This window comes from Spea bombifrons, chromosome 3 (assembly GCF_027358695.1).
Source record: "Spea bombifrons isolate aSpeBom1 chromosome 3, aSpeBom1.2.pri, whole genome shotgun sequence".
Lineage (NCBI taxonomy): Eukaryota > Metazoa > Chordata > Amphibia > Anura > Pelobatidae > Spea > Spea bombifrons.
The window spans coordinates 66,450,521-66,472,831 of record NC_071089.1 but is presented as its reverse complement, the minus strand read 5'-3'; the positions used below and the strand labels follow the sequence as shown (position 1 = coordinate 66,472,831).

The window sequence follows — 22,311 nt, the reverse complement described above, 5'->3', positions numbered from 1 at the left end:
GATCACCGGCAAATATCGCGTATATGTACGTGGATTGTCGTTAAGGGGTTAAGAAGCATATTGTTACAGAACTAGCAAAATAATTCTGCATGCGATACTGTTTTTTTTTTTTTTTGTTTTGTTTATACACAGTGCTTTTGGCATCCGCATGGTACCTAGACTATGAACTTAGGTAGCTTTTTTTGGGCAGAAAGGACATTTAAGACCAAATTAACATAACGGCTATATGGTGAAGCCTTCATCCTTTCTTAAAACATTACAGGATCAATGCTTTTTTCTAAGTGCTGTACTATTCCCTGTCTGCCCTATGTCTTGCTTGTGTGTGCTGCCTGCTGCAGTAACTTTTACATGAGAAGCACATGATTTCTGCCGTACATTACAGATTTGTTTGTGTTTTAGTCTTTTATATTAACACTGCCTGATGGAGATTAGGGTGGGTTTTTTATAGATCTGTTCTGCCTTTCCAGCAAGAGTCGGGGCCTGTCTTTGCTCCCATGGTATCAGCAAGGGATGAGAATTCTTAGGTTAATAATTTAGGCTTTCCCTCCAAGTGCTGACTTTTAACATGATCCTCCATGACAAGGGCTAACCTTGAAGGTTATATAGCCATGCTATACCCTTCTGTTCTTCAAAATGAGGCAAGTGGCAAGCATCCGATACATCAATTTTTTCTGTTTAATCTGTTAAATGTCATTGAAAACACAGATGAAATGTATTTTATTTTTATATACAGTATATATGAGGCTAATCAGGACAGATGCCTTTCTTTTCTAGGGTCAACCTGTTGGAGAGTGTGATTTCAACATCCGGCTGGCTTGCATTGAAAAAGAAATTATATTTCCCAGGCATGAGAAAATGAAAACAGGGCTAATAGACAAAGCACAAGAGCCATTTAGTGTCCGGAACAAGCCATTCTTTGATATCCATGCTGCAAGAAAGGTACAGATTTAAACTACGCATTAAAAGTAATGACTGTTTAGTGGACTTGCATCTGATGTAATGTGTTAAATCACTGTTGCATGCTGAAAATCCTTTGCATTATAATTCAAGATATGTACACTCGCTTTCCGAAGCTTTCAAGTGAAAGTTGTTTTGCTTTTAGTTTTCAAAGTATGATGAGTCCCGTTAAGGGCGTTACAGCTGTCCTTGAGTGGTGAGCTGGCTATTGTACCTCTTTCCTGGGCTTTGTTTAAAGGCTGTCTAGTGCAGCAGACATTTGCTCAATGTAGGTCCATGTATAAAGAGGATATAGAGGCAAGAAAGGTGATCATTGTTAACCTTAATTGCATATACCTACCTAGGATCCCTTACAGTAGAACTAAGAGATTTCTGTTGGAAAAGCAAATCATCTGGCTTGTCCGGTTGATGTTAATGAGTGTTTAATATTACCTATACACAAAAGAGCAGGCCTTAATAGGAACTATTAACCCTATCTGAATTTAACAATACACAATATAGTAAAAAAAATATATATATATATATTTATATATATATATATATATATATATATATATATATATATAATATATAGTTGTTTTGCTATTTTTTGTAATGTTAAATTCAGATAGGACTGTCTTCTTTAGTTCTACCTACATTTTTAGAAACTGTTTAAAAGTATTTCCAGGCTTTTGGAAGTTTTAGACCTCTGGTATAATCAATAAACTCAGACAAGAATACAACAGATTTTTGGATATTTGGTTGGACTAGTTATATTGTAGATGTAATAGGATGAAGATTTTGGTTCTTTGTACAAAATCTCTCCCAAAAATGAAGTTGCCTTGCCATTTAAAGGTGAAGTGTAGGAAGGTTATGTAAGTGCTACGATCTCTCTCTTTTACCCAGTGGTTTATTAACAAAGGGTGCAGCACCCAAGGAGCTGTCTCCGTTTTCAGAATTGCATATCTCTTGCAAGAAGTGTAGAGATATAGCATCACATCCCGCTGCTCAGCAAAGAAACGCAGGACATTAGGTATTATGGAGGCTTTGATTGGTGGGAGATTGATCTTCGCAATAGGCTCATTCAGTAAGCAACGTACCAAAGAGCTGTATAAATATGCAAGTGAGAATTATGAAAAACGCTACCCATTTCAACAGTGTTTCCCCATTTCTCGTCGTCGGCATCTTGTGGCAGTTCTTGAAATGTGCATATGTTGTTTAACCATATAAAAATTGTTCTTTTTAATGCATGGATTCTAAGTAAATGTACTACTGCAACTTTAAACAGCTTTCTTTGGAAAGCTTGATACGTTACTGCTTCCTAATATCTCAAATTCAAGCCAACAATATTAGCAATGTGGCCTTGTCAGACAAATCCATTTTTAATATTTCTAATTTCACAGACCAGTGGCTCTGGTGAGGGGATGAAAAAAGTTTGGAAGTTTAATTGTATGAAAATGAACAAGAAGAAGTAAAAAATCTTACCTTAGCTATACTGCAGTATCTTGTTTTTTTCCTTCACGTTTGACATCTTACTTTTTAGAAGTTGCTTGCTGTTATATAGTAACGCTAGTGATTAAGTACAATGAAAAATGCACTTATCCTAGCTCTGTAGCTCTAGATGGGAACAATTGTCTGCCGATACATGTCCTCAGTGGAGTCAATTTCAATGCAGTTGGAATGCTTCTATCATTTTTATTGATACTACATTAAGGTGAATGTAGAATCAATTGCATCATCAAGCATGAGCCTTTTGTTACATGCTTTAGACCAACATAGTCTTTTTAACTGTGTAGTTAACACTACGTGGCTCTTCCGCTTTGTTAAAAGTTGGACAGAAAGGATGCAGCAGTGGTAACAAATGTCTTCAGTGGATATATTCATTACACTGTAACATAAGTCTTTCTGTGATCCTTCTGTTATGCATTTGTACACAAAACAGCTGAACATGTCAGTCATTTTCAGTGATTCTGTGTACAGAAAACAGCATTAACGACTTCAGCCATACAGAGTTCATCAGCTACAGTTTTCAGGTTGTACCTTGTAACCAGGACCATTACTGTTTTCTGTGGGCATTGTGCCCAAACCTGGCGTGAAAGATTTCACCTGACATGTCTCACCATAAGGTGTATTCATAAAACTGGGAAGTCAATCGTTCCTTGGCTTCATCTGAGATTGAGGATAGTCATAGGCCTATGCCAAGCTTAGTTGTACAGAATGAATAGGAAAAAAAGTAAGATGACATTCAAATCTCTTGCAAACTCCTAGTTAGGGCTGCAACTAACGATTATTTTAATAATTGATTAGTTGGCCGATTATTTTTTCAATTAATCGATTAATCGGATAAAAAATGCAATTTTTTTTAATTTAAAATAATGTAATAAAAAAAAACTTACAATTTACACTTTCATCTCTTTATTGCAATGGCTTCTCGCTATTCACCTTCTTATTTTACCGACATAATAATAAAAGCTACAAGAACCCAAACACAGTGTTTCTCAAATTAGGTTTTAATACAAAGTTTTTAGTAAATATTAATTCATATGTTAACTATTATTCATATTTAATAAAAACTGAGAAAAAAGCCTTGTTTATATTTTCTTTTATTTACCAAACTGCCCCCAGTTATGCATATCTGACCCCCAGCTTGTCACTCTGCCCCATATATGCCTTATACCTTTTATATGCCAGAGATTCCACTGTGCCCCCGATATGCCTTATACTCCTTATATGCCAGTGATATCCAACTGAGACCCCTGATATACCTTTTATCCCCAGATATGTCTTATGCCCCCTGATATGCCTTATAACTTCCAATATGCCACTCGCCCCCATTTATGCCTTATACCTCCCTATATGCCACTGTGCACCCTGATATGCCACTCCGCTCCCCATAAATGCCCTGCACCACCCTGAAATTCTCCCTGATTCACCACTCTGCCTCCCCCAGATATGCCACTCTGAAATTCATTATACCCCCCATACACCACTCTACCTCCCCTATACACCACTCTAACTCCCCCAGATATGCCATTCTGCCTCCCTGAAATTCATTATACCCCCCATACACCACTATAACTCACCCATACACCACTCTGCCTCCTCCCCCCTCCCATACACCACTCTGCCTCCTGCCCCCTCCCATACACCACTCTGCCTCCTCCCCCCTTCAATACTCCACTCTGCCTCCTCCCCCCTCCCATACTCCACTCTGCCTCCTCCCCCTCCCATACTCCACTCTGCCTCCTCCCCCCTTCAATACTCCACTCTGCCTCCTCCCCCCTCCCATACTCCACTCTGCCTCCTCCCCCCTCCCATACTCCACTCTGCCTCCTCCCCCTCTCCCATACACCACTTTGCCTCCTCCCCCTCCCATACACCACTTTGCCTCCTCCCCCCTCCCATACACCACTTTGCCTCCTCCCCCCTCCCATACATCACTTTGCCTCCCCCCTCCCATATGCCACTCTGGCTCCTCCCCCTCCCACACACCACTCTGCCTCCTCCCCCTCCCATACACCACTCTGCCTCCTCCCCCTCCCATACTCCACTCTGCCTCCTCCCCCTCCCATACTCCACTCTGCCTCCTCCCCCTCCCATACTCCACTCTGCCTCCTCCCCCCTCCCATACTCCACTCTGCCTCCTGTCAGCAACGGAGGTTCACAAGACACAAGGGAGCCGGGTAGAGAGGCAGAGTGGCGTATGGGAGGGGGAGGAGGCAGAGTGGTGTATGGGAGGGTGGCTCCCATACACCCCTCTGACTCCTCCCCCCTCCCATACACCTCCCATACACAGAATTGTTGAGAAGAAATAATATAGTATTGGCAGGACATTCATTTTAAACACCTTACCATACCAAGAGACATGAGGCAAAACATCTACGCAGACCATTTTGAAGGAACAAAGGGTTACCAAGAAAGTTTTCCTGGTAAAATGCACCAAGGTCCTTTGGAATTCTCACACCAGGTGTTTCAAGCTGGGTTACATCACTGGTACTGGAAGGCAGCACGGATAGCTGAGGCCTTTGCAGGGGAACGGGAGGTATCCAACACCTCAGAATTTAAAAATTTGAGAACGAGCCATATTCCGCAAACACACCATGTGTGTTTGGAAAGGAGATCTCTGGCTGGGACACCACAAAGAGCAAATTGTCTGCATATGTCTTTTGCTGGTGCCACAGGCGTGTCAACCTGTATATGACAGGATTGTCCCTTAAAGCCTGCAGAAAGGGCTTCATGTCTGTAGACAAGAGGAGAATCCTTTGATCCATAAACTGAGTAATATAATTTACTTTTAATGCCTCGATTGTGCTGTTCCGGGCACAAAGCCTGTCTGATCTGGTTGAATAAACAGTGGAAGCACTCTCTGCAGTCTAATTGATAGTACTGTTGAAAACAGGCACATGGGCCTGTAAATCTGACAATCCAATTGATTCTTCCCATCCTTGAGAGTCATGATAATTGAGGCCATCACAAAATGGGTATGCAGCTTGACCCCCTCCCCCCATCTGATGGTCAAGCAGAGATACATAAGGAGTATTCGGATACCTCCAATAACATTTTATAGTATCTCAAGGGGACTTTATATTCAGGCGCTCAGCATGAAATGCCAGGAAAGTGTCCAGGACAGATGCTTGTCACTCCCACCGTCCGCGGTCAGGAGGCGCACCAATGCTTTTGGTGGCAGGGCGCGGAGGAAGCAGAAGGGCTCTGAGCGGTTGCTCGGCGCCCCTCTCTCTCCTTCGCTCCCTGCCACCTGGATGCCATGCTCCCTGTGCACTCGGCGCGGCCCTGTCCTTGGTGATAGGACGGCCACCTGGCGCCCCTGCTGCTGTGGTGCCCCGTACGACTGCACACCCCAGAGGCCTGGCCAGTCAGCAACCTGGCCACGTGCCACAACTGAAGGCTTCATGTGCCCATTGTGGCACGTGTGCCATAGGTTCGGCATCTCTAGTTTAAGATATAGATGCACTTTTATATCTAGATGCATATATCTGTTTATAAACAACCTTTTTTTTTACTTACATTAGACCTGATTAACCCCTTGGCTGCTAAGCCATTTCACACCCTGGTGCTAAGCTAGTTTTCGGCATTTTGGTGCATCTCACGTTTAAACGTGTTTCAAGTAAATTTCTTGGGAATAAACTATACAAACCATATATTGTTTTTTTCAGCACACCCAGCAGATTCCAAATATACCATTTTTATATGTGTATGTCTCATTAGGTTTGCAAAATACAACCAAAAATGGGAAAAAAGTCTAATTTTTCACTTCCAACTCAATAAAAACTAGTTTGTAATGTTATTTTTCTAAACTCTAATATCAAAACCTGTGTTGCTAAATATTTGTAGTAGGTAACCGGTCTAAAATAAACAGACATTGAGAATAGTAGACTGTGTTTTTCTAATATTTTATTGCTAAAAGTTAAATTTATTAGACTATCACAAAATTCATCTTTAAATTTAATGCATGGCTGCCATCAATTAAACAGCTCTAGCTGCCCGGGATGTTAAAATATGCCAACAAAACTAAATATTTTTAGAAACTACACCCCCAGCCGCAGCCAATGAGGTCTTATTTGTATTTGTATCACAAATCTGACTTGCACAACAAATAAGTGAATATCACACAAATAAAAATAAAAAATAAATAAAATTAAAAGCGACAAGTTCATTTATGTCTTCCGCACTCCAGGTTTGTCCTAGAAACACATGCAGCCCCTCATTTGATGCGCCAAGGGGTGTAGTTTCTGAAAATATATACTTTATGTACCATAATTTAACTTCCCAGCTGTCTAGAGCTGTCTAATTGCAGGCATCACCCCTAAATGTTTTAAGACAATTTTTTAACAAGATTCTCCAATCTGCCATATCTGAAGTTAAGGTGGTCGAGACATCTGGGAAGTTAAATTAGGGTACATAAAGTACACATTTCAAGAAACTACACCCCTTGGAGCTTCAAATGAGGGGTTACATGTATTTCTAGGACAAAAGTTAAGTTCACAGATAATGATGGAATATGTCGCTTTGGCTAGAAAATATGTTTTTTCTAACCATAGCGACATGTTCATTTGTGTTTTGCGCACTCCAGGTTTGTCCTAGAAACACATGCAGCCCCTCATTTGATGCGCCGAGGGGTGTAGTTTTTGAAAATATGTACTTTTTGTGCCATAATTTAACTTCTTACGTGAGCAGTAATGCCATGTCAAGGCTTCAACCCTAATTACTGATCATTCACACGCCTTTCATATCTCCATTCACTCGCAGAAGCACACACCATACTTTTCATACATTCACTCACAGAAGCACACACACCATTCTTTCCCCTTACAATCCCAAAGAGATGATCGTAAAGGGAGAAAAAAATCACTTTTACAGCAAAAAATAAGTTTTGCAGTAAAAATGCAAGGGGCTCCAGGGATGACATGGTTAACTTACGTACTACAGGCTATATGGCAGATTTTTGCAGTTCATCTGGATTTCAAAAATTGCCTTCCTCTACCATTGGCTAAATTTAACCCCATGATCAAAGGGATCATGGGGTTAAAATTTAGTATCGACCATTTTTAAAAAGGGAATGTGACTTTTTATAGCTGTATGATCGCTGTGGTAACATTGGCTACCACAGTGATCATTTAGCTAGAATACTTAAACTTTTTTTTTTTTAAAGTTAAACCAGTTTATATTTAGATAATTTAATTTGGGGGTCTCTAGGCAATTTTGATCTTTATTTATCTGCCTTTAGAGACCCCCAAATCATTTTTTTTACTTTTTTTGTACATTTTAATTTTTTTAACATAATATTTTTTATTCTTTTTTTTACAGGCATTATACCGTTGGAAAGGTGAGGCGATTACCTTTCCAACGGTATATGTTGGGGGTCTGTAGCTGCTCAGATGCCTGAGATACAGGCATCTAAGCAGCATGCCCCCATACCGTGAAAACTGACAATTGTCAGTTTTCAATAAAGTTGCGCGGTGACGTCATCGCGTCATTACGCGCGACGTCACCGGCCGGATCGGGTGGTCCCAGTGATGCCCTTCAAAATGAGGGGCAGATCGCCGGGCTAGGTGGTGATGGGGGTCCACAGACCCCCATCAAGGTAGGAGAGTGCTAGCGACGGCATGGTGCCGTCGTTAGCACCTGACTGGGACTGCTAGCGACGGCACCATGCCGTCGTTAGCAGTCAAGGGGTTAAAATCCTACCTCCCTTCTGTAAACAATTTAAATGAAGTAATGTAATTCACCATGTGCAATGCAGGGGTTTTTTTTTTGCTTCACATTTATATAACTGTATCTCATTACAGATATTGTCCAGAGGGTTTGAAATGAATTCTTCTGTTTTTTCCCCTCAAAATACTATGTATACTGTACCTGCATTGTCTATTAGCTGAGCCAGTTTGTCATCAGAATCATCATCATAAATGACAAATGTACTGATAATTAGCATTTTTGTCATTTAAGCATTTTATCCAAATAATAATTGTCTTAATCAAGGTGAAGGATTAAAAGAACAAATATGGCAAACTTTTATTCTTTCATAGCCTGATTAGGCAAACATTACATATAATAGACGAAAGCATAATTCACCTGGATATTTACATAGAGAACTGAACAATACAAATCCCAGACTTCACTTACCAGCCATCAAGAAAGTTAAATGAGTGAGACAGAATGAGAAAAACCCCTGAATTAACTTATGCAGGGTCATCTTAGCCCTTAAAAGGAAAAGCCTATGGTCGGCATCATCCTTCTTATTCATCGATACTAGTGGCTATGTCTGGTTCAAAAGCTAGATATAAGAGGGCTACAAAGGTGTATCTTCACTAAATTGGGGGGTTTTTAGATTATTGATATTTCACCATGGATTATAAAACACCAATCAACTAGAAACCTCCCAAATTTGGTAAATATGCAGTTTTGCAGTCGTCTTAGCCTTTGAACCAGCTGTAGCCAATTGTTTGTTTTTTTTAAATCCCATGGCATCAGCCATGACTTGTTGATGTATACAGTGGATATAAAAAGTCTACACACCCCTGTTAAAATGCCAGGGTCTTGTGATGTTAAAGAGCGAGACAAAGATAAATCATGTCAGAACTTTTTCCACCTTTAATGTGACCTATAACGTGAACAATTCAATTGCAAAACAAACTGAAATCTTTGAGGGGGGGGGCTCTCAATAATCTGGTTGCATAAGTGTGCACACCCTTAAACCAATACTTTGTTGAAGCACCTTTTGATTTTATTACAGCAATCAGTCTTTTTGGGTAGGAGTCTATTAGCATGGCACATCTTGACGTGGCAGTATTTGCCCACTCTTCTTTGCAAAAGTGCTTTAAATCTGTCAGATTGTGAGGACATCTTCTGTGCACAGCCCTCTTCAGATCACCCCACAGATGTTCAATTGGATTCAGGTCTAGGCTCTGGCTGGGCCATTCCAAAATGTTAATCTTCTTCTGGTGAAGAAGCTTTTGTGGATTTGGATGTGTGCTTTGGGTCGTTTTCGTGCTGAAAGGTGAACTTCGCCCCTTTCTTCCTCCCTGCAGTCACTGACGATTGGCCCCGCCCCTTTCTTTCTCCGGCAGTGATTGCAGGGAGAGACTGGTAAGTAGGAACTGCTGTGAGTCACAGACGGATTATAAAACGAGGGGTGTTTGCTCTGAAAAAACCCTCATTTTATAATCGATAAAAATCAATTCAACTAATCGATAATAAAATTTGTTGGCAACGATTTTCATTATCAATTTTATCGACTGGTTGTTGCAGCCCTACTCTGGTTCAATTTTCTTTAATCATTACAGCAGTATATTATTCCTAACAATGCAGCAAGATAAGTGAAGTCATCCAGTGGGGTGGGATAAAACAAGACTATGTAGAGGTTGGGAGATAGACAAACAGCTATCATACAATACTATCATACATTGTTTAGATATAATGATAATATAGTGGGTCTTATTTTAACATTTAAACTGGTATGAATTTCTATACATTACATGTAATTTTAATACTTTTGAATTTACAATAATGTACAAAAATAGCGTTAATCTGTTGGACAAAAAGAATAAAATCAGAAATCCTTTTTTTTCTTCTTGAGCTTTTGGATAATCTTGTAAAAAAAAAGTGCTTCAATAAGAGTTTTCTGGTAACCGTGTCTAGCACACTGGGCATATAGTGCTGTGTTTTGATGTCTTTCTTACATGACCCGAACCGTCTACATGGTATGTGATAGGCCAGTGCTTCAGACTTCCTTGTAATTTACTGCAATAAAGGAAAGCCAGACTTCTCAGCTCTCATTCTGTGCAGAACAAAGTACTGTAGAATAACTGAATGTGGCTTGACAAGTCACTTACTCACCCAGAAGCCCACATTGGTCATGTGGAAAAACTACAGCAGCTCTTTCTAAGCATAATTAAAGTGGACTATCTGTCCTAAAGACAATGTCACAGTCAGAAAGGTGTTTACAAGGTTTTTATATTATGTCCTTGATGAATTGTACCCTAACTGGCCCTGGAATTCATTGCATATGTAGCACTTTTTTATTAAGCCTTTCTACTATCTTAAGAAACCATATCTGACTTAAGTATTGCTTTTGGTTATTCAGCTGTTTACACAAATTTTTAATAGCAATCAAAATGGTTAACCGCCAACTGTAAACTCCTTAGTAGTTGTTACGTAACCCCCCTACTTTTTATACCCTCTTGAATTTTCTCCTAAATGATTTTTGGCACATTATCTTAAGAATGACTTTATACGTAACCTTTACCCTCCAGAAGAAGCACAAAAGCTACATATCATTCAAAGTTGCTAGGCTTCAAACTAATACTAAGAATCAGCTTTTAGAATAATAAGTAGGACCTGATGAAGTTCAACAAACTTCACTATCAAGGGTAAAACACATATTGAAGTTGCCACATGGTAGATATATGGTCAACATATAGCAGTTGATGACTTTCTTGTCATACTTAACTGTACTATACCAGCTAAGCAGTTGCCCATTACAAATGGCCTTTACATCCATCTTCTCACTGTAACAAAAACATGGAATTCGCTCTACTGGAAATAATGGCCCTTCTATGCACGTAATGAATTACTGGATCTGTGATGTGGATACAAACCTCAATAGTCCCATAGCATGCCTTGTCATGGTTTAAAGACTTCAATGTCCCCTCCCATGGGGGGTTATTATAGAAGAGCCAGCCCTCCTTGAGGCACCCACTCCATGTTGTCTTCTCTTAGATTTTGCATTTTCCTAACGGATATTAAAAGATATTTTGTAAAAATATTGTGTAGCTACTTTTTCTGACAATGTGATCCAACTAAAGGTTCTATTTTATACAATAGAACAAGTAAACCCTATAGCTTTTCAACAGTTTGGGATACGGCCTAACACAAACATTTGATGCTTTTCTGTTTGAAGCGGGGTATTCCTTTGTTTTCTTGGCTGCATGTACTGTTCTCTTAGCATCAGCATCTTTATTGAATTTGAATACAGGTGTTATAATTGTAATTTATTGTCATTAAATGAATTCTGCTGCGTCCAAGTCTGTTTAATTTTGTTAATTGAGCCATTATTGAGTATAACTGTGTTCGGTAGTTCCCTGGGCTCTCGACCAGTTAGTCTGTTAAAGACAGTATCCAAAGTCACGTCAGCATTTTATTCGGCCACAGAAGTGGTTTAGGGTCTGTGGGATAATTTGATTGAGAGATTGAAATCTACTAAAAATATGGTTCCATTGTATTTACGCACTGTGAATAGAAAGATTTCCAGTACAACAAGCTAACAATAGAAAATCAATTAGTCCTTTTTGCATGTGTTTGGGCAGGTCTACATGTTTTTATTTGTCTAAAGTTGTGATCCATCTTAAAATATATTACTAAACCAAGCTTCTAAATAGATTATAAATAATTTTTATTTGAAATTCAATTGTTCTAATAGATAACCAAATGAAACTATGGTATGGGCTCATCATTAAAAAATACATAACTGAAAATCTCTTTTCCCCCTTCTCACTCTCTCCAGTTTCTTTCTCCATATCAGTCTCTCTCTCTCTCTCCCCCTGTCTTTTTTTCTGTTCTTTTTCTCTCCTTTTAATTATTTATTTTGTCAGTCACCCTTACTCTCCTTGACTTAATCGTTTGGAACCTGCCCCAGATTTTCTTGGATGTCATTCAAGGGTCAATTTACTCTTGTTCCATTTTATTGGATTCATGCGTTTCTCTGCCAGATGCCCAGATTCTATAGAAAGGAGACCGATACACAATTGCCTCAGAACTTCTTAAATAATAAATGCACATAAGAAGCAAAATTGAAAGTATGTAATTTATTCATAGTGGAGGAGGCTGAAGGGAATCTGTCTAAGAACAGGGAGAGGGACACAAGGGAGAGTTGGAGGGGATGGGTCGGCTGCCCGAAATCTAATCTAAACGGCCGGCGCTACTTCAATTCTTTTTTTTATTAAAGTATTAAAGCAGCGCCGGCCGGCGGCATCAGCACTCAGCGGCCGCGTGTGATGGCCGCCTACTGATGGGAGCAGTGTGAGGGGTGAAAGCTCCGCCCCCTCGCAGGACCTTTCACCCCTCACGCTGCTCCCATAACTATGCGGCCATCAGATTAATGTAAATTTAATCGAAACGGCCGATGCGTGCTGACACCGCCGGCCGGAGCTACTTTAATACTTTTTTTTATTTTACTTTATATGGCAAGCCGATCCGGCATATTCAATTTAAAAAAGCACGCATCGGCCGTTTCGATTAAATTTCCATTAATCTGATGGCGGCATAGTGATGGGAGGAGCGTGAGGGGTGAAAACTCCGCCCCCTCGCACTCAGACTGCTGGAGCACCGGATGTCCTGTCACTGACATCCTGTTTACATAGAAAATGGCGGCCTGCAGCTACCAGAGGACGGAGGCCAGGATAAAAAAGCCCCAAAGTGGAAGAAGTAGAAGGTCAGTAAACAAATGTATTTTTTAACAAACTGTATAATATTTTTTTTATATAAAAGCCTTATGCCCCCCATATGCCACTCTGCCTCCCTGATATGCCTTATGCCCCTTTATATGCCACTCTCCTTCCAGAAATGCTTTATACCCCTATATGCCACTCTGTTCCATGATATGCCTTTTAACCCCCTAAATGCCAGAGTGGCATATATGGGCTACAAGGCATTTCTGGAGGCAAAGTGGCATATAGGAGGTTAAAATGCATATCATGGGGCAGAGGGGCATATAGGAGGGTACAAGGCATATCAGGGAGGCAGAGTGGCATATGGGGGGGCATAAGGCTTTTCTGGAGTGCCCCATGGTATGCCTTTTAACCCCCTTTATGCCACTCTGTATCCAGAAATGCCTTTTAACCCCCTATATGCCACTCTGCCTCTATAAATGCCTTTTAACCCCCTATATGCCACTCTGCCTCTATAAATGCCTTTTAACCCCCTATATGGCAGAGTGGCGCATAGGGGGTATAAGGCATTTCTGGAGGCAGAGGGGCATATAGGGAGTTAAAAGGGGGCAGAGTGGCAAGCCTGGGGCAGATGTCTGGCACTCCACCAGAATTGATCTGTGTTTTTTTTCTGGATGTACCCTGCATCAGATCATCAGATTCTACTAACTTAATCAGGTTCTATTAACTTAAGTAATTGAAAGCTCCTTGACATGGGGCTCTGTGCAAAAGAAAATAAAAAGGGGGTAGAAGGGGCTGTTGGTAACCCTATTAGAGGAAGGGAAAGATTGCATCAGGTTCTGGGCAACAGCGACTCGCGTGATATGCCTTTTAACCCCCTATATGGCAGAGTGGCATATAGGGGTTATAAGGCATTTCTGGAGGCAGAGGGGCATATAGGGGGTTAAAAGCGGGCAAAGTGGCAAGTCTGGGGCAGATGTGCATAACTGGGGGGGGGCAGGTTGGCAAATAAAAGGAAATATAAACAAAAACAAAAAATGTCTCAATCTAAAAATGTTTGCAGTAGTAAATGTTTTGATTCCATTATGTGTAATATATATTCATTTATTAGGGCCTTTTAACACTTTTGCTTTCTGGTATTTTAATACAAATAATATGATAAAAAGAATGTTTTATAGTTATTTGTATTGGAAATAGTGTGACTCGGGTATGTATAAGGGGTGCGTGTGGGTATAAGAGCTCAATCGCGAGATAAACTATATGGGGCTGCTCTCCAAATGTTTCCAGGGCTGCTTTTCAGTCCCAGTCCGGCCCTGAATATAATAATAATAAATATAATCATAGTTTTTATAAGGACCCCCCAAGATTCTTGTTATTCTTGCTTCAGGAGTGGCATATAAATATGTATATATGTATATATATATATATATATAAATAAATTATATATATATATATATATATATATTATATATACATTTATATACAAACTATAATATGATTATATTATAATAAATATAATCATAGTTTTTATAAGGACCCCCCAAGATCTTGAAAGCACGGTGTTCTGCAAGCGAGCCGTTAACTGCAACAAATATTTTGTTTTCAGAGTTAAAAATACATGATTTTTAAATTTGGCAGCGCTAGTTGAAAAAAAAAAACAAATGAAAAATACAAATTCCAGAACTCTTATGTCTTCTCATGACCTACATCACATCTGTTGTCAGAAGTATGTTTTCTGCTTGAGAAATCTTGAAAAATTTGACAAAATCTTACTTGTTAATTGAGGCAAGAAAAATACGCTCCAAAAATATGGCTTTTGCTACAGATGTCACTTCAGTTCAACTTCAATATTTTTAGATTTATTCCTTAGTCGTCGTCGTTAAGGTTCTAGAAAAGCTAAAGAGCTAGCAATCGGTTACGTCTGGAGTAGAACACCTTGTTGCTGCATCAATCCGGTAATTACCCCAATGCCCCCCGTCTGCACTCGTTATTGGAAGACCCCCTTTCTTCGAAAACAAGAGTCTGTTTGCCTACTAAGCATTCAGCTATCTAGTTAGAACCTGTATTTGGCCATTAATTGCCAGACGTGTTAGCCCTGAGTATTAAGGTCATTAGAAAGTGTCATTCTAAAGGGCCAGAGGCTTAGATGTAAAGTAAAGAGATTTTAGTTTAGTGACAGGGTAGTAGATGAGTGGAACAGCCTCCCAGCGGAAGTTGTAGAGGATAATACAGTGAGTGATCTGCCGGCAGGTTCCGTGTTTTTTACGTTTGCTGTAAAGTAGGGTTTTTTAGTAAATGGTTGGACGGAGCAGGCAGAGAGTTCTGTGGGGTTGGTCCTGGTGATGGAAGGATCTGGTGAGAATTTGTTGTTGAGTTTCACAGATAATATAAGACATAATCCTGTGTTTAATGCAACGCAACATTTTTATTTTTAACATACTAACTTATTCTAACGTATTCTAACTTATTCTAACTTATTCTACAAGCAACAACAAATGTGATGATTTAATCATCCACACGCACGCCCTTCTTCATAATCCTCCTATTCCAGAATGACAGGAGTCTGCCCAGGAGGCCAGGTGTTTTTTGGCTTGATCTGATCTTGGGTCTCCATTTGCAGGGAAAGCACCCATGTTTGCCAGCCTCCTCTTCCTCATCCTCCTTCTCCTCCTTTTCCTCCTCCTCATCCTCCTCTTTCTCCTTATCCTCCCCATCTGCATCATCATCAGAAATAATGATATCATCATATTTTGGGTGAGGAGTAGGGAGGTTGTTGTTCTCCTCCGAGTCGTCCTCCTCCTTGTCCTTCTCCTCTGTGTGATCTGGCATTAAGAGGAAAATGTCAAATGGGTAAGGAGTAGGGAGGTTATTGTCCTCCAACGACTCTTCCTCCTCCTCGTCCTCCTCATCTGTGTCATCTGGCATAAAGATGTAACAGTCCTCCTCCTCAAAGCCAAATGGGTTAGGAGTCGGGAGGTCATTGTCCTCCTCCAATTCTTCCTCCTCGTCCTCCTCCTCTGTGTCATCTGGCATAAAGATGTAACAGTCCTCCTCCTCAAAGCCAAATGGGTTAGGAGTCGGGAGGTCATTGTCCTCCACCAATTCTTCCTCCTCCCCGTCTTCCTCCTCGTCCTCCTCCTCTGTGTCATCTGGCATAAAGATGTAACAGTCCTCCTCCTCAAAGCCAAATGGGTTAGGAGTCGGGAGGTCATTGTCCGCCACCAATTCTTCCTCCTCCCTGTCTTCCTCCTCGTCCTCTTCCTCATCCTCATCTGGCATTAGGATGTAACAGTCCTCCTCATTTAAGCCAAATCGGTTAGGAGTCGGGAGGTTATTGTCCTCCACCGACTCGTCCTCCTCCTCGTCCTCCTCCTCCTCTGTGTCATCTGGCATAAAGATGTAACAGTCCTCCTCCTCAAAGCCAAATGGGTTAGGAGTCGGGAGGTCATTGTCCTCCACCAATTCTTCCTCCTCCCTGTCTTCCTCCTCGTCCTCTTCCTCATCCTCATCTGGCATAAAGATGTAACAGTCCTCCTCATTTAAGCCAAATGGGTTAGGAGTTGGGAGGTTATTGGCCTGCGAATAGAAAGAAAGTAAATCATCTTTTTCTTAAAATTATCATGAATTCAAAATATTGAATTAAATTTATAAAATTAAATCATTAGTAAATTATTTAAACAGAACCTAAGAACTGACCGTATGGGCCCAGGGAGTCTCTATTTCTTCCAAGGGAGGAGGCTCAGGGTAATATCCAGTATCATCCTCCTCCTCCTCTTCATCACCGGCGATGGTAATGATGGAAAGGCCATCTCTGGTAATGGTTGTGATGGAAATGCCGTAGACATTAACGGTAAGGATGAAAACACCGTAGTATGAAATGTTCATGATGGAAAGCCCATCGTCCATATAGGTGGTGATGAAAATGCCACCTTCAGTGATGGTAAGGACAGAAAGGCCTTCCTCATTAACACCAAACAGTGGAGGTGTTGTGAAATAGTTTTCCTGCAAATAGAAAGAACATAAAACATCCTTTTCTTCACATTTTGATATCTTCATAGAAATAATCTTTGTGTAGAAATGAAATCTGGCCCAAACCATTCATACCTCATCGTATCTCTCATCCATGGTTAATCTCCTGAAGAACACGCTAAGAGCAATGGTACCAAAGCTAGATCTGTAGAACACTCCTGACCACCTGCTGCTCTACTGATGGAAAGCTTTGTCTGACTTGAGCTTACATGGGTATCAACAATGACATCACAAAGATTCTATGACATAATAGTAGGAGCTTGGTGTTGTGAGCAGGGCTTAGTTACTAGATACCAGCAGGATATTTTCTGAATGTTTTAATAATAGAATCAGACTAATTGGACTTGGAAGAGCAAACATTTTTTTGGTTGTATATGAAATAAATAACTAATAACAAAGTAACGATTTACATTCATTGCCTGTATTAAACAGAACAATTTATAAAGATGTTTTATATAGGAGATAGTAAAAGTAATTGCTTTCTTTATTATATGCTTTGGCTGGTGTGGGTTGGAACATTTACCCCCCGTATGTATTTACAAACATTTGTATATTTACCCATACGGTGAACCTATGGATGGTAGTAGATACATGGAACTGCCGAAGGGGTAGAGGTATGCCAGTGACAAGGATTGGTTTGCCGCGAAGGTGAGATTCAAACCTTTAGCCATGGCTGGTAATCTGAATGATCCGATAGATAAGTGGACACTCATTTTGTTACATCAGAGGGACCGGAATATATATATATATATATATACTGTATATGTATGTATATTTATGTTTTTTTCAATGGAATGATTTAATAGTGGGAATTATTAATCCCCCCCTCAGTTTTGACTGTGGTATCTAATGTGCCCCCCCCATATATTGTTCCTACAGTGCCCCCCAGCTATGGTTGTTTAGTGGAAATGGTTAATATGCAGCTGTCTGCGAACATTATATATAATGGGACGAAAACCATAACTGGGTAAAACATTGTTTTAATCTGATACCAGTCATAAATAATATATAATAATAATAATAATAATAATAATAATTGAAAGCTCTGTTGAAAGTGATGAAGATGGTTCGTTGATTAGATGGTTGGGAATCTTGAGATATTCTTAGCTGTAGTCTTTTCCAAAAAACCATACAGAACATGGGAAATACGGTGAATTAATATATGACAAAAGCAGGTCAATTGTTCTTTATCCTATTTATTTATATATATATATATACTTTGTAATAATTGATGAATCGCACACATCCTGGATAATTAAAAGACCCTTAAGATAATCCCCCAGTGCTGTATACAGTAATAACCCCCCCAGTGCTGTAAACAGTAATAACCCCCCAGTGCTGCATACAGTAATAACCCCCCAGTGCTGCATACAGTAATAACCCCTAGCGCTGTATACAGTAATAACCCCCCAGTGCTGTATACAGTAATAACCCCTCCAGTGCTGTATACAACAGGGCTCCCTACTGCCTTTCATTCGGCTAATGATGAGACTTTTAAGGTTCTATAAAAGCTAAATAGCTAGCAATCGGTTACGTCTGGAGTAGAGCACCTTGTTGCTGCATCAATCCGGTAATTACCCCAATGCCCCCCGTCTGCACTCGTTATTGGAAGACCCCCTTTCTTCGAAAACAAGAGTCTGTTTGCCTACTAAGCATTCAGCTATCTAGTTAGAACCTGTATTTGGCCATTAATTGCCAGACGTGTTAGCCCTGAGTATTAAGGTCATTAGAAAGTGTCATTCTAAAGGGCAAGAGGCTTAGATGTAAAGTAAAGAGATTTTAGTTTAGTGACAGGGTAGTAGATGAGTGGAACAGCCTCCCAGCGGAAGTTGTAGAGGATAATACAGTGAGTGATCTGCCGGCAGGTTCCGTGTTTTTTACGTTTGCTGTAAAGTAGGGTTTTTTAGTAAATGGTTGGACGGAGCAGGCAGAGAGTTCTGTGGGGTTGGTCCTGGTGATGGAAGGATCTGGTGAGAATTTGTTGTTGAGTTTCACAGATAATATAAGACAAAATCCTGTGTTTAATGCAACGCAACATTTTTATTTTTAACATACTAACTTATTCTAACGTATTCTAACTTATTCTAACTTATTCTACAAGCAACAACAAATGTGATGATTTAATCATCCACACGCACGCCCTTCTTCATAATCCTCCTATTCCAGAATGACAGGAGTCTGCCCAGGAGGCCAGGTGTTTTTTGGCTTGATCTGATCTTGGGTCTCCATTTGCAGGGAAAGCACCCATGTTTGCCAGCCTCCTCTTCCTCATCCTCCTTCTCCTCCTTTTCCTCCTCCTCATCCTCCTCTTTCTCCTTATCCTCCCCATCTGCATCATCATCAGAAATAATGATATCATCATATTTTGGGTGAGGAGTAGGGAGGTTGTTGTTCTCCTCCGAGTTGTCCTCCTCCTTGTCCTTCTCCTCTGTGTGATCTGGCATTAAGAGGAAAATGTCAAATGGGTAAGGAGTAGGGAGGTTATTGTCCTCCAACGACTCTTCCTCCTCCTCGTCCTCCTCATCTGTGTCATCTGGCATAAAGATGTAACAGTCCTCCTCCTCAAAGCCAAATGGGTTAGGAGTCGGGAGGTCATTGTCCTCCTCCAATTCTTCCTCCTCGTCCTCCTCCTCTGTGTCATCTGGCATAAAGATGTAACAGTCCTCCTCCTCAAAGCCAAATGGGTTAGGAGTCGGGAGGTCATTGTCCTCCACCAATTCTTCCTCCTCCCCGTCTTCCTCCTCGTCCTCCTCCTCTGTGTCATCTGGCATAAAGATGTAACAGTCCTCCTCCTCAAAGCCAAATGGGTTAGGAGTCGGGAGGTCATTGTCCGCCACCAATTCTTCCTCCTCCCTGTCTTCCTCCTCGTCCTCTTCCTCATCCTCATCTGGCATTAGGATGTAACAGTCCTCCTCATTTAAGCCAAATCGGTTAGGAGTCGGGAGGTTATTGTCCTCCACCGACTCGTCCTCCTCCTCGTCCTCCTCCTCCTCTGTGTCATCTGGCATAAAGATGTAACAGTCCTCCTCCTCAAAGCCAAATGGGTTAGGAGTCGGGAGGTCATTGTCCTCCACCAATTCTTCCTCCTCCCTGTCTTCCTCCTCGTCCTCTTCCTCTTCCTCATCTGGCATAAAGATGTAACAGTCCTCCTCATTTAAGCCAAATGGGTTAGGAGTTGGGAGGTTATTGGCCTGCGAATAGAAAGAAAGTAAATCATCTTTTTCTTAAAATTATCATGAATTCAAAATATTGAATTAAATTTATAAAATTAAATCATTAGTAAATTATTTAAACAGAACCTAAGAACTGACCGTATGGGCCCAGGGAGTCTCTATTTCTTCCAAGGGAGGAGGCTCGGGGTAATATCCAGTATCATCCTCCTCCTCCTCTTCATCACCGGCGATGGTAATGATGGAAAGGCCATCTCTGGTAATGGTTGTGATGGAAATGCCGTAGACATTAACGGTAAGGATGAAAACACCGTAGTATGAAATGTTCATGATGGAAAGCCCATCGTCCATATAGGTGGTGATGAAAATGCCACCTTCAGTGATGGTAAGGACAGAAAGGCCTTCCTCATTAACACCAAACAGTGGAGGTGTTGTGAAATAGTTTTCCTGCAAATAGAAAGAACATAAAACATCCTTTTCTTCACATTTTGATATCTTCATAGAAATAATCTTTGTGTAGAAATGAAATCTGGCCCAAACCATTCATACCTCATCGTATCTCTCATCCATGGTTAATCTCCTGAAGAACACGCTAAGAGCAATGGTACCAAAGCTAGATCTGTAGAACACTCCTGACCACCTGCTGCTCTACTGATGGAAAGCTTTGTCTGACTTGAGCTTACATGGGTATCAACAATGACATCACAAAGATTCTATGACATAATAGTAGGAGCTTGGTGTTGTGAGCAGGGCTTAGTTACTAGATACCAGCAGGATATTTTCTGAATGTTTTAATAATAGAATCAGACTAATTGGACTTGGAAGAGCAAACATTTTTTTGGTTGTATATGAAATAAATAACTAATAACAAAGTAACGATTTACATTCATTGCCTGTATTAAACAGAACAATTTATAAAGATGTTTTATATAGGAGATAGTAAAAGTAATTGCTTTCTTTATTATATGCTTTGGCTGGTGTGGGTTGGAACATTTACCCCCCGTATGTATTTACAAACATTTGTATATTTACCCATACGGTGAACCTATGGATGGTAGTAGATACATGGAACTGCCGAAGGGGTAGAGGTATGCCAGTGACAAGGATTGGTTTGCCGCGAAGGTGAGATTCAAACCTTTAGCCATGGCTGGTAATCTGAGTGATCCGATAGATAAGTGGACACTCATTTTGTTACATCAGAGGGACCGGAATATATATATATATATATACTGTATATGTATGTATATTTATGTTTTTTTCAATGGAATGATTTAATAGTGGGAATTATTAATCCCCCCCTCAGTTTTGACTGTGGTATCTAATGTGCCCCCCACATATATTGTTCCTACAGTGCCCCCCAGCTATGGTTGTTTAGTGGAAATGGTTAATATGCAGCTGTCTGCGAACATTATATATAATGGGACGAAAACCATAACTGGGTAAAACATTGTTTTAATCTGATACCAGTCATAAATAATATATAATAATAATAATAATAATTGAAAGCTCTGTTGAAAGTGATGAAGATGGTTCATTGATTAGATGGTTGGGAATCTTGAGATATTCTTAGCTGTAGTCTTTTCCAAAAAACCATACAGAACATGGGAAGTACGGTGAATTAATATATGACAAAAGCAGGTCAATTGTTCTTTATCCTATTTATTTATATATATATATACTTTGTAATAATTGATGAATCGCACACATCCTGGATAATTAAAAGACCCTTAAGATAATCCCCCAGTGCTGTATACAGTAATAACCCCCCCCAGTGCTGTAAACAGTAATAACCCCCTAGTGCTGCATACAGTAATAACCCCTAGCGCTGTATACAGTAATAACCCCCCCAGTGCTGTATACAGTGATAACCCCCCCAGTGCTGTATACAACAGGGCTCCCTACTGCCTTTCATTCGGCTAATGATGAGACTTTTAAGGTTCTATAAAAGCTAAATAGCTAGCAATCGGTTACGTCTGGAGTAGAACACCTTGTTGCTGCATCAATCCGGTAATTACCCCAATGCCCCCCGTCTGCACTCGTTATTGGAAGACCCCCTTTCTTCGAAAACAAGAGTCTGTTTGCCTACTAAGCATTCAGCTATCTAGTTAGAACCTGTATTTGGCCATTAATTGCCAGACGTGTTAGCCCTGAGTATTAAGGTCATTAGAAAGTGTCATTCTAAAGGGCCAGAGGCTTAGATGTAAAGTAAAGAGATTTTAGTTTAGTGACAGGGTAGTAGATGAGTGGAACAGCCTCCCAGCGGAAGTTGTAGA

The 22,311-nt window shown here is 40.4% G+C and overlaps 1 protein-coding gene across 1 annotated transcript in view; it reads left to right on the top strand.

The window, feature by feature from the left end:
• The window catches only part of RNGTT (RNA guanylyltransferase and 5'-phosphatase), a 161,923-nt gene that overhangs the window by 50,749 nt on the left and 88,863 nt on the right, over positions 1-22,311 (top strand). The window contains exon 11 of the mRNA XM_053460652.1: positions 775-939. Coding sequence (XP_053316627.1) covers positions 775-939 — 165 coding nt within the window. The remainder of the gene's footprint in view (positions 1-774; positions 940-22,311) is intronic.